The following is a 12986-nucleotide window of genomic DNA, read 5'->3' as shown; positions in this document are numbered from 1 at the left end:
GCTTCTGTTTCTGTGCTTTGAAGGGCTTCAGGGTCTGGTATCTCTGTTGACCTGAAATCTGGCAGCGTTTTGTTCAAACCTCATACCTGTCTTGCATGCAGTTTGTACGTGAGCCAGTTCCTCCAGGAGCAGGGTGCTGCAGTGGATAATGAGCAGAGCTGTAATAACTCCCATCGAGTGCTCAGGCTGTCCTCAGTTTGGCTTCTTGATACAACTGACATTATTCTTCAACCCAAACAGTCCTGGAGGTGAGGACACATTGTAATTAATAGAGTTGCTCTGGCCTAACAAAGTGTTTGTTAAATTAGAATGCAGATCTCTCCAGGGAAGGCCAAAAGGCTTACAGGAGGCAGCAAGCAGGCAGAAGACAGAATAAGCTTAAGAGCTGGCCCTACCTGCTGAGCCACATGCCATGTGCCAGCAGGTTCCCAGAGGGAATAGGAAAGCTCCAGAGTTTCCCAGCTCAGTTCTGCACTCAGTGCTGTCAGCTCACAGGTACAGGCTGAAAGTGAGCTCCAGCTCACTGGCTCTGCGGGTGCTTGGCTTGGCCCAGGACTGCAAGAAAGCTTTTCTCCTGCCCCATCCATGGATGCTGTTCCCATGCAGAGGGGCATGCCACGTCCAGGTGAGTGCAGGGGCAGGAAGGGGAAGCTGGGCAGGGAAAGAGCTGAGGAGATGACAGGGAAAAGACGAAAGTGGGAAGAAACAGGTTGCAGCTGAAGTGTGTGAAAAGGCTGTTCTCTTCTGGATCCAAGTTCTGTGGGAAGTCCCAAGAGCAGCTCTATGAAGCATTGGTGTCCCTGCTCTTGCAGTTGCAGTGAGGGAAGTGGTGAAAATGGAATTGATATTCGAGACTTTTAATTCTAGAGTGAACGTTAGTGAAGCAGCAGGATTTTCTGTCTCTGGTCTTGGCAAGTTACCATTGTGCTGCTGAATGAATTCACTGCTAAAGCAGATGTGCTGTGACTGCAACCAAGTAAATGGGCTTTTAGTTTTAGCTGTGTTTTCCACAAGTATTCAGGGCTCTAAAATAAAACATAAATCTCACTCAGATAATAAGCATCTGTTTGATGAAAATACCATTCCTAAAAGAGTTGGGATTAAAATGTGGTGAGATTTGCTCAGTTGTGTTTCGATTTTATTGGTTTTTTTCCTACTTGGTGTGTTTTGTTCTGCTAGAACTGGAAGGCAGAGTGGAATGCAGGGTTTAAGGTTTTCACGGACACGGTCTGTTTGGGAATGGACGCAAAGGAGGAAGGCATGTTAGACCAGAGAGAGAGAAAAAAAGTTAATCAGTCCATTCCCTTTTTGTTTGTATTTGAGGCTGCACGTTTTGCGTGCAATGCAGTTTTTACTATCTAGTGCTTTGCCCTGGGTAAGTGGTGGAGCGTGATGTGCCACTCACCTTCCCCTTCCCTGCCTGGCCAAGGGTGTGAAGGGGAGCACCACCACATTCCCTGAAACCCATGTTTGTGTGGTCTCTTTCTCCTTTCTGCTCTGCCCCCCCCATGCAGCAATACAGGACTGAAGTGAGTTAATGCAGTCAGGTATCTCCCTCCTTGCCTTCTTTTTAGAGGAGTGGAGGTGCCTGGGTTTTATTGAGTTGTTTTATCTGGATGAAAGTATTTACTGCTTCGTATTCTGCTGAGGAGCATCTGTCAGCAGAGAAATGCTTGTCAGACCATGCTCATTTTTGTGGCAAATCAGCACTGGTGTTACTTCCAGGAGTACCTGACTTTAGCACACAAAAAGTTAAGGGAAAATAATGTTGGCTACAGCAATCCCAACCTGGGCATTGTTCTAGTCTAAAAAAACCCCACTTCAAAGTAGCTTTGGAGTGGAAACCAATTCACTCTTTGTGTATAAAATGGTGGTGCGGGCACATGATGCCCACACAAACCTGTTTGCCTGGACAGACTGACACTGAATTTCCATCCCCACAGCGCGTGCCGTGTATCTTAGGCTCAGGGAATTGAGCACAAAGGTCAATCCCTGCTGCCAGTGCCGGAGAGAAGTGGAAAGAGGGACAAAGTGCAGTGGAGCTCCAGCCCTAAGCCCCTGTCACGGGGCTGCAGGGAGGGGGAAGCACCTGTTAGTGAGGTGCAGGGTTTGACTTTATTCTCGCTGTTCTGGATTTCCTATCTTCTGGCTGCTGGGAATGGGAATGTTTCATTCCTGAACATTTTGCCAGTGTTAAGCAGTAAAATTCCCCTGGGTAAATGGGTTCCAGTCAGTAGATGTGCCCATGGTGCTTAAGAATTAATGCTTTTACTAGAATTCAGTCTTAAAGCAGCTTTGGCAGGGATTCAGCCCAGATCTGTGTTAGAGGATCCTCTTTTGTCAAGATCAAGGTCACTTGACTAGAACTGAGCTTCCCTGGTGTAGAGACATCATCAGGCCAAGTAAAATTTCTCAGCAGAAAAAAGAGATCTGGGGTTTGTGAGTCAGAAAAGTGGCTTTTCACTTGTGGACAGAACTTGTTCAGAGTTTTCTGAGTGCTTTGAAGCGAGACTGGTTGGTCTAGGTGCTTCCATATGTAATTAGTAGAGATGGATCAAGTATTTTGTTCATAGACAGAGGCAGAATAAATATTTTGTGTGTTCTTTTTGTGGCTGACCAGCTGTAGAGCCTGTGGTCCATGAAGTAACACCTGGGGTGGCACCATTCACCTGCACAAAGAAGGTGTTTTTGCAGAAATCTTTGGGGAAAATCATGTTTGATTTGCGGAGAAGTTAATTTGCGGGCCTGAAACTCTCCAAGCTCTCTGGTTTTTCATGTGAACAAGTGCTGAGCTGTGTGTACTAAACACCCCAAAAGCCCCTGTGTGCCCCCTACTTCATCTCCTGTCAGCTCTTTGGGAAGAGGGCTTTGAATTCCTGCCCTCTGTTTGGCATTGCTGCCATTGGAAGGTACAGTGTGGAATTGGTGCTGTGAAGGTCACTTCAATAGCATGGAGTCTACTGAACTCTGGTGGTGGCACAGATCAAGCTGTAAGGGAAGGAACTGGCTCGTTCTTGGGATTTTCCATAACACTGGACCTTATTGCATTAACATGATTGCACTGTACCTTGGGATGCATTAATAGCAGAGAGTTAATAATATCTGCAACATCTTTCCCTTAGGTTATGCTTGCCGTAACATCTCCACCTCCACTGCCCTTCAGAGTAAGTCTAAAGCTTTTCTCTGTGACTTCGTTTTCTTTCTTAAAGTCCACTGAGAATTAAGCTGATGAGGTGTTTCTGGTTGTTTCCAGCCAGAACCCACGTTAGCTATGACATCAAAGGAGACGTTGCTGTCGTGCGCTTCAACACACCAAATTCCAAGGTACTTTTTTAGATGGCTTTGCTTATCCATGGAAATGGCAGGGGTGGCAGTCGTATGGGTGAGGCTTGGAAAATGCTGATTTGAGACTAAAAACTTCCCTAACCTGCAGCGTTCCAAGCTGTGAACAAAGTGGAAATAGGAAAATGAGCACTTAGGCATTTAATGAGAAACCTGAAAATGCCTTGTGGAAATGTTTTGTATGCAGCTAAACTAACTTGTCTCTCCCACTCGCACAAGGGTGCACTGGATCTTCCTAAGTTGGATGCAAGGTGTTTATGGAGGGTGTCCATTATTTACAAAAAAAACAGATTAGAAGCTCAAAAGATCTTTGTCTGAGGTCACAAACCCACTGTTGGTGAGGTTAAGGAGGAACTTCTTAATAAAAGATTGCTTGACCTGCTGCAGAGTTTGCTCTTGGGGTTATTTTCTTGCTGTATTATGGCACAGGATGTAGTAACTTCTAGAGGAAATCTGGGCTCAATTTGAGCACCCTAGAAGTGTTACACTTGGTCTGGCTCTTGGGTGAATTTCTTGCTGCTCTAGTCTTTTTTTTTTTTTTCAAAAGCAAATCTTGAAAGGCCTAGAACTGCTGCTTCTACTGGCTTGGAAAATCTGTTCAGACCTGCCATTGGCTTTGGCTTTTTGTTGTCTTCTGAGCAAGTTTTCTGATGATACCATGGTTGAGTCCACTACTTAATCAGAAATTAAAGTCCAACATTTGCTGGGCTCCTTATTTATGACACTTATTTGGTGCCTCCAGGTGAACACTCTGTCCAGACAACTGAACTCTGAGTTTACTGAAGTAATGAATGAGATCTGGTCTAATGAAGCTGTCAAAAGTGCCGTCCTCATCTCGTCAAAGCCAGGCTCTTTCATTGCTGGAGCAGATATTGAGTAAGTATGGGGCCGTTACAAGGGACACTGCTGGAGCTGTTCTCTGAAGTCCAGCATCCAGATTTGGTGGGGCTGGGGAAGGGACCTCTGAAGGTCATGTAGTTCAACCATGCTGCTAGAGCAGGATCACCTACAGTAGATCACACAGGAACATGTCCAGATGAGTTTGAAATATCTTCAGAGAAGGAGACTCCACAGCCTCTCTGGGCTGCCTGTTCCAGGGCTCTGTTACCCTCCCAGTAAATATTTTTTTTTCCTTATGTTTAACTTGAACCTCCTGTGCTCCAGCTTGTGCCCATTGTCCCTTGTCCTGTCGTTGGACATTGCGGAAAAGAGTCTGGTCCCATCCTCCTGACACCTGCCCTGTAGATATTTATAAGCATTGATGAGATCCCCCTCAGTCTCCTCTTCTCCAGGCTGAAAAGCCCCACCTTTCTCAGCCTTTCCTCACAGGGCAGATGCTCGGGACCAGTACTCTGGTACGCTTTAGGCCTGAGCAGTTTAGCACTGGTATCTCCCCAGGGTTGAGACAGAGGCTGGGAGTGAAATCCTCTTGCACAGGCATTGCTCAAATGAAGTTAAGACCATGATAAAAAGGAACATGACATGTCACTAAACTCCATTTGGCTGTAATACTTGGTCACTCCTTCCTGTGTGCTGGGCTGCAGCCAAGGAAGCCCTTCCTGGCTCCAGGGTAAGCATTGTCCTTTGGTCTTGTGGGATACAAGAGCAGTTAATTTACATGCAGGACTTAATTTCAGCTGGGTTTGAGAGCCTGGATGTCTGCCAGTGTGGCCCCTCAATTAGGCAGGATTTGGCACTCTGCCACATGGAGCAGCTGAGCAGCCTCCCCAGTGATTCAGTGTGGGTGATTTTTGCAGGGTGCTCTCACCAGGACCTGGATGACCACTAGCTCCCAGTCTAGACGTTGGGCAGGACAGAATAATTGTTTAAAGACATTGAAAGCCATAAAGGTCGGAGGGAAGAAGCTGAATTGCAGATAGACCCTTTAAAACCTTCTTACCTTTTTGGCTGGCTTTATTCAGGGGCAGAGACTCGGTGTACATTGCGATGGGCAACAGGCAGTAGCTTGAACTGGTAAGCAGAGCAGAAGGACAGGCTGTGTTTAAGAAATGCCTTGATGCTATGAGCCTGCTGAATTGAATGGGGCTTGGAGCAACCTGGTCTAGTGGGAGGTGTCCCTGCCCATGGCAGGGAGGTGGGAACTAGATGATCTTTAAGATCCCTCCCAACCCAACCCATTCCGGTATTTTAATTCTGTGATTATGATTGGGAGTTGTGCCTGCCTAGCAAATGCTGCTCACCTCTGTGAGAATAATTAGCACAGGGGAGTCTCTAATAGGCAGAGTGCAACATCAGAGCACTGGCCATCTGCTCCTCTAAAAAGTGATCTTGGGCTCCGCCCTTCCTGACAAGTGCTTTTGAGGCTTCCAGTGACCCTTCCTCCTCTCCCCCAAAGCCTTTCACAGCTGTGACACAAGGAAACTCATTCACTGCCTGCAGGCACAGCCCAGTGTCACTGTGCAGCGACTTCACCCGCTGCATTTAGTAGTCTCTGTGTTGTCTGTTAATCTATGACCAGGGGACTAAATAGCTGTTTGCCTGTCAGTCACTGGAGCTTTGTGGGAAAAGGGGAACAAACTCCTTGAAGCACTTGCATTTTACTGCTGCTTTCTCAGTGCTTTTCCAATTCTGATCAGCCTTTCTGCCTCCCTGCAGCATGATCGACGCCTGCAAGACCTCTCAGGAAGTGACTCAGCTCTCTCAGGAAGGACAGAAGATGCTAGAAAAAATTGAGCAGTCTCCAAAGCCTATAGTTGCTGCCATCAGTGGCTCCTGCTTGGGAGGAGGGCTGGAGGTATTGAACAATTTGGGGGCTAACAAGCAGCAAGTGGGAGTGGTTAGCCCTGGTTCTCTTACACTATCTACATGGTCCCTGCAGTGCTGAGTGTGAGAGAGATTTGGGACCTGCCATGGGTTCCTTACATCCCTTTAAATGAGTTTGTGGCACGTTAATGGCTTGGGTGTGCTTCAGGGCTCTGGCATGCTCATTTTTCTGCTGCTCTTGAAAGAGAGCTAATCAAATACGAATCTGTGTGGGCCAGGCTAATATTTAGATGAGAGCCTCCCAGGGAAAACTGGCTGTTTCCAGCAGGCATTGGAGCTAGATAAATGCTGCTGGCAGAGTCCAGGCTGGAAATTGCTGCTTTTCAGATGAACTGAATCTCGTATCCCAGCAACTTCTGTTCTTTTGAAGGTGGTCATGAGAGGGATGAGTGTGGGGAACCTGGCCGGGCTCCACCTGGCCTGTGCACTCCACTCCATCGCTTGCCACTTGAGCTAGGTGCAGTATTTGCTTTGCAGCCTCCCTCTAGCATTTTGTAAACTGAAAGGCAGTGGTAATTCCTCAACAAAAACAGTTCTTCTAAAACAAAATCATCTTGTGGGAATGGAGTCTCTAGTTGCCTTCCGATCTCTCAAGCGGTTGCAGCTTGAGAGTTGCACTGTGGTGACAGTTCTGGGTTTGGTGATCCAATGATAAACTGATGGCTGATCTGTAAATGGGACCATTCTCACAGAGCAGTGAATGAATTTAGCCCTTGATGATCTAAATGAGATTTAAACTCAGCTTGGCTTCATTTGGTGGTTTCATGCTCATGTCATGGCTGCTTGCTGTCATCTGCCCTGTGTGCCCTTCCCTCACTGGAAGAAGCCATCAGTGAACACAGAGGGAATTTGAGCAGTCAAGTTAGGGAATTGGGGTAGGGTTGGGAGGAAGGCTGAGGCTGTGTGTAGAAGAGACCTTTGGGATGGATGCCCAGTTCTTTTGTGGTCTTTCACAGGGAAATCTTTAGTTTTCTCTTCCTTTTTTAAGGTCGCCATTGCCTGTCACTACAGAGTAGCAACAAAGGACAAGAAAACAGTCTTGGGAACACCTGAAGTGTTACTGGGTCTCCTGCCAGGGGCAGGGGGTACTCAGAGGCTGCCAAAGATGGTAAGGAAGAGGAAAAACTTCACTCAGCAACCTCTTCTGCTGCATGGCATGTTCCCATTCTGAAATCCCCTTTCTGCCCTTCCAGGTGGGACTTCCTGCTGCTTTTGATATGATGCTGACTGGAAGGAACATCCGTGCTGACAGAGCAAAGAAGATGGGTCTGGTTGATCAGCTGGTTGACCCACTAGGTCAGACATAATGCCCCTCAGTTTCTTGATCTGCTGCCAATTGGTTAGCCCCTCCACCTCACTGAAATTGGTGGAAAAGCCATGGATGCAGCCAGCAGTCTAGTTGGGAGCAGAACATATGGACTGCAAAGTCCTTACCAAGCTCTGCAGTGCAGTCTCTATCCCCACTTTAGAAGCATGTATACAGGGACCTTAAAATGTCAGGCTCCTGCTGAAGCCAAGTGACTATGGAAAGGTTAGCACAGAGGGCACGCCTGCTGGCTCTCTTGCATAAGCTAATTACACAGATAAGAACCTGCATTCCTCGTTTATCATGTCAGAAGGATAGATTGCAACCCCTAATGAAAGGAGAATAGATGACTGATGTCTACATTTATGCAGCCTGCAGATGTTAATCTCTGACAAGATCTTGAGGAGAAGCCAACCCCCGCAGCTTGGATGCTCAGAACTGCCAACTGTCTTTCAGCTGGATGGAGCAATTTCTTGCAAACTGCAGACTTCCAAATGCTAAGTGGGCTAGTGCCTTGCTCCTGCCATTCCTTCACTAGGGGGGCTTCCTTGGAAGGTGACTAAATGAAAGACAAGCCCTCCACAACCTCCTCTGCAAGGTCTGAGCAGCTGCAGACAGGAGTTAGCAAGGAAACCGCTGTTCCTGCTGGGACTGCCACGCGGTTGCACTGGGCTGAGCTTTGTTTCCCTGGGCAGAGTGCCCTGGTGGCCCTTAGCTCTTGAAGTTGAGGAAAATAAAAGAAACAGAAAGAACATGTGCTGCTGCCTAGCCTGAGAAATGCAAGGGAAAGCCTTTGACTGTCCTCTCTCAAGTGCTGGCGTTCAGCTGGATGGGATGTCCTTACCTGTATTCTTGCTTGTAAAATGGATCATTGGTACCCAGGCTTGAGTTAAAATTGGCTGAGTAAACTCTTCCACTGTGTGCCAGCTTAAATGTGAGTTGCCTTTTAAGAGCCAGCAAATGTGGCTTTTTATATGAATTATTACACTGGCCTCCTTAAGGGAAGCCTGAACTTTTTGGAGAGCTGTGTGGAACCCTAGCTCAGACCACATAAGCATGTAGGTGGAACACAAAAACCAAATCATATGCAAGCATTAGAGGCTTCCTTGTTCATTCAGCAAGCAGCCAGTACCAGAAGGCTTTCTGCTGACTATTCTCATGTTTATTCTCAACCTCTGGGCAAAAGCAGCTTCAACTAGGGTGATGCTTTCACTGATTATAGAAAGCTTTGAAGGTGAGGGACAGCATTAATCAAGAGGCAATTTCATGGGGTGCAATCCATTCTTCAGTCAGGAGCTCCACAGTGTTCTTTTCATCTGTTTCCTACCGTACACAAATCTAATTCTGGTGTGCATTGCTCATACAAGAAAACAAATCATACAGTCGTGGACTGGTTTGGGAGGGAGGGGACCTTAAAGATCATGTAGTCCCAACCCCCCTGCCTTGGGCAGGGACACCTCTCACTAGACCAGATTGCTCCAAGTCCCATCCAACCTAGCCTGGAACACTTCAGGGATGTGGCAGCCACAGCTGCTCTGGACAGCCTGGGCCAGTGTCACCACCCTCACAGCAAAATAATTTACTCTGATCTCATCTCAATCTCCCCTCTTGCAGCTTAAAGCTGTTCCCCCTTGTCCCATTACCCCACATGGCCTTGTCAAAAGTCTCTCCTCAGCTTTCATGTAGCTTCTTGAGGTACTGGAAAGTGCTCTAAGGGCTCCCTGGAGCCTTCTCTTCTCCAACCTGAACAACCCCAACTCTCTCAGCCTGTCTGCAGAGCAGAGCTGCTCCGGCCTTTACATCACCTCCCTGACCTCTGGATTTGCTCTAAGAGCTCCATGTCCTTCCCGTGTTGAGGGCTCCAGAACTGAATATGTGAGTTGACAGCTTGGAGCTCCCAGGCTAGGACACTAAACATGTTGAGAGGTAACCACAAGTAAAATAAACCCATGTATGTAGGTAAGACCACCTTGCCTGTATAGTTTTTATAGCTCAGACTTAAAAATAAATAGCCCTTCTGCTGCAGTATCAAAATCCAGTGCTTCTGCATGTCAGACACCTAAGCTAATGGAAAGGGGAAATCAGATATTTGCGCCTTGTTGCACCTCAGGTCATGAAAGCTGAAGGTCTTGGACATGTTGCCTTAAAGTGGTGGGAAGAGAATTTGGAAGCCAGTAAGGTTTGAGCTCAGAAATCCCAAATGCTTATAAATTTCCATTGTATTCTTTAAAATCCACCGCATATTGCTGAAATGTAGATTATTCAGCAGCACTGGGTTAAGTTTTCTGCACCATCTGTAAAATGAAATATGTTGTTTTGATTGGACTGCTTTTCTCTAGACTGTCTCTGACATAAGTGCCAAGGCATGAGGGAGATTTCCTAACAGTGAGCCTTCCTGATGTGGTCAAAATATACATGCTCTTTTATCTGCTTCTTGTTGAGGGACCCTCCAGCAGGCAGGTGCTGGGGTCTGCTTGAGTATATGCTTTCAGGTTTTTATCAGAAGAGAGATGAAACCTTAAAGTTGAAGACCTCAGCTCTTGGTGGAGCATGAGAGTAGTGGAAGGTGAAAGAGGAGGGGTTTGGTTGTGTTCTGTTGTATCAGGGAGTAGTTGTCTGCTGTGGTGTTTTCTTAGCTCTGAGGCCTCAATGCAGCATCTGGGTGTGGTTGGGGGAGCTTATAGAGGTTAATGAGGTTGCCCAGCTGTAAGGATAGAGGTGTAACCTCATCAGGTTTGTTCTGCTAGTTCAGAGGCAGCCCAAGGCTGCACAATCAGCCACAGGCTCCGTGCAGAATGGTTGGGCCTTGCTGTTTCATTAATGACTCATTGGATTTGCCTCCAGCAGCTTTACAAAGCTGCCTTTCCAGGCCTGTGCTCTATGCTCCTGTACTGATGATTTGAGTCCTGTGCTTGCAAATTGTGCAACCCACCCTCAGAGGTTGCTAAAATTCGTTTTATGGTGGCTTGCTTCACTGTTTGTGGGAGAGGTGGGCCACAGGATAGGTGGCCACCAGCTGGAGCTTGCCTAGGTGTTGCTGAGCATGGCATTAGCTAAAGCAAGTGAGAGATTTCCCGCACCTGATCTCAGAGGTTGAGGCTTCATTGGACATCAGCTTCAGGACAGGTAATTTTCAGGGGCATGGTGTTTCAGAACTGTTGTCTGTATGTTTAATAGCAACAGTGTTGTTATGACTTGGGTTTTCAGACCTACTGTACCAGGTAAGAAGGGAGAGGTGAAATGAGAGGGAGGGGAGGCAGAATGTTTAAGTTATGTTGAGATGCAGAGTGCCTGCAGTCATGCAAAGTAGAAAGTTGAGGAATAAAGGGCTCAAGATGGTCAGGCTGTGAAAGGATGTGGTGGGACCCTTGTCCTTGGAGGTGTTCAGAGACTGGCAGAACAGGGCCTGGGGCAGCCTGATCTAATTCCAGAGTGGGATTGAACTTTGAACTGGGCCCTGCTTTGTGCAGTGGATCAGACCAGATGGCCTCACATGTCCCCTTCCAACCAGAGCAATTCTGTGGCTCTGTGAAAGTCACGTTGGTGTTTGTCATACACTGCTGTCTGCTTCCACTGGGAGTTGGCATATTGACATTCCTGTGTCATGCCATGGATATTAAGTGCCTTGGGGCCTTCGTATAGTTAGTTGCCTTTCCATCACAGGTGGGGAGCAGAGTGCTAGCAGTTCAAAGGAACATCACATTGTTGTCTCATCCTTGCTTTTCTACATCATCATCTTTTGTTCACAGGGCCAAGTGTGAAGCCTCCAGAAGCACGGACGATTGAGTACTTGGAGGAGGTAGCAGTTGGCTTTGCCAGAGGACTAGCCAACAGGACTGTGTCTGCCAAAAGATCAAAAGGGCTAGTGCAGAGTAAGTCTCCAGGCATCACAGCCAAATCCCAAGGGAGTGCAGTGAGTATAATCCAACTTTGCTTCTCTGGGATCTGTTGGTGCTCCTGCTTCATTCTGTTTCTAAAACAACGTTGTTTTGTCTTGTAATCATCTCTCGAGCCAGGTGGGTTGGTAGAGAAAACATTACTCTACAGATCTGATCTCCTGAGGTGTCCTAGAAGGGAGCCAGGCCTTGGAGAGAGGAGCAGCCACCTCCAGGAGACTATCCATCTTTGAAGTTGTAGAAGCAAGTTATGTCCCAGGCTTGCGTTATCAAGTGGGAAGAGACATGTGGGTCTGCTCTGTACTAATTCTACTTAGCAGCACCCTTATGTGGAGCCCAGAAATGATGACATCTCTGTGGGAGTTCTGCTCCACAGAGCTCAGCCTGTCACCAGTTGTGTTAGGAGGATACTGTAGCCCTGAATGAGACTTGTCTGTGGCATGAACCATGGGAGCTCTTCTGAGCAGACCGTGCTACCTGTGGCTGAGGTTCAGATGCATGATTCTATTGCAGATGTGCAACACTCACATATATATTCTTTAGCTGTCGGGTTGATAATTGAAAGGCTGATGGTGTGTATAGCACCTTGCTGAGACATGTTTTGTCCCCTCTTGCAGAGATAACAGACTATGCTATGGCTCTTCCATTCGTGAGGCAGCAAGTCTACAAGACAGTGGAGAGCAAAGTTCAGAAGCAAACCAAAGGGCTCTACCCTGCTCCACTAAAGATCATTGAGGTAACTCCCACCACAAGGCCCAAGAGACCACAGAGAATGTGGATCTGAGGAATAATATGGGAACAGATGGAGGGAAGGTGGTTCCTTTCTCTGAGTCAAGCTGTACATCCTGATATTCACAGAAGATAAGCATGAGCTGTGTGATGTATCGAGCAAGCACAATAAATATCAGAATAGCTTCCCAGAATATGATCACCAATTTATGTGGTTCTGGGACCAATGATGGGAAGAGCAAGAATCCCAGTCAAGAAAAGGCTTAGCTGGAATACTTCATCCAGGAAACTTTCAGCTGCAGTTTTTTCCAAGTTTCCTATAGAGTTTGAAAGAGTTGGGTTAACCTGTTGGAAGCCAGGAAAAGACCAGTTGCTGTTTTCATAGCACTAATGACACAATACTTTGAGTTAGTCCCCTGAGTTACACAGGCATTATCTTAGTTACTCTGTCCAGTACTGAATCTGTATTTTAAAATGACTTTTCACTGTTGAAGTTTTTGTTAAGATATCTGTACAACCTGTGAGTGCCCTGCTCTGACAGCAATGACATTACAGGAGCACGTTCCTGCTGAGAACTATTCTTGAAACCATAAGGTGTATGTAAAAATTAACCTGAAAGAAAATTCCTCACCCTTGTAGCTATTCTGTGCTAGAAAGATGAAGTGATTTGTAGCTCTGCTTTGAATGGCATGGACAGGACCCAGAGAGTCTGAAGCCTTGAATATTGAGGAGCAGTCATTGGTGAAAACAGGAGGTGCAGCTAAACAAGAGGTCTCATTTAAGCCTGGCTCTTGGCAGACAGGACTTAACAGCAGCATATCTTTATTGTTCTTCAACTAGGTTGTAAAGACTGGTCTTGATCAGGGGCGTGATGCTGGATACCTCACAGAATCCCAGGTAAGGAGATGAGATCCCTGGTAGTCATTGGT

The 12986-nt window shown here is 46.9% G+C and overlaps 1 protein-coding gene across 1 annotated transcript in view; it reads left to right on the top strand.

Moving 5' to 3' along the window:
• The window catches only part of HADHA (hydroxyacyl-CoA dehydrogenase trifunctional multienzyme complex subunit alpha), a 30891-nt gene that overhangs the window by 1075 nt on the left and 16830 nt on the right, over positions 1-12986 (top strand). The window contains exons 2-10 of the mRNA XM_051615843.1: positions 3123-3164; positions 3254-3324; positions 4085-4218; positions 5959-6097; positions 7115-7234; positions 7320-7422; positions 11182-11304; positions 11946-12064; positions 12898-12954. Of these exons, the coding sequence (XP_051471803.1) occupies positions 3123-3164; positions 3254-3324; positions 4085-4218; positions 5959-6097; positions 7115-7234; positions 7320-7422; positions 11182-11304; positions 11946-12064; positions 12898-12954 (908 nt within the window). The remainder of the gene's footprint in view (positions 1-3122; positions 3165-3253; positions 3325-4084; positions 4219-5958; positions 6098-7114; positions 7235-7319; positions 7423-11181; positions 11305-11945; positions 12065-12897; positions 12955-12986) is intronic.

The sequence above is a fragment of the Apus apus genome, chromosome 3 (assembly GCF_020740795.1).
Source record: "Apus apus isolate bApuApu2 chromosome 3, bApuApu2.pri.cur, whole genome shotgun sequence".
Lineage (NCBI taxonomy): Eukaryota > Metazoa > Chordata > Aves > Apodiformes > Apodidae > Apus > Apus apus.
Note: the sequence above shows the minus strand (reverse complement) of the source record. Positions and strands in the feature narration are given on the sequence as shown.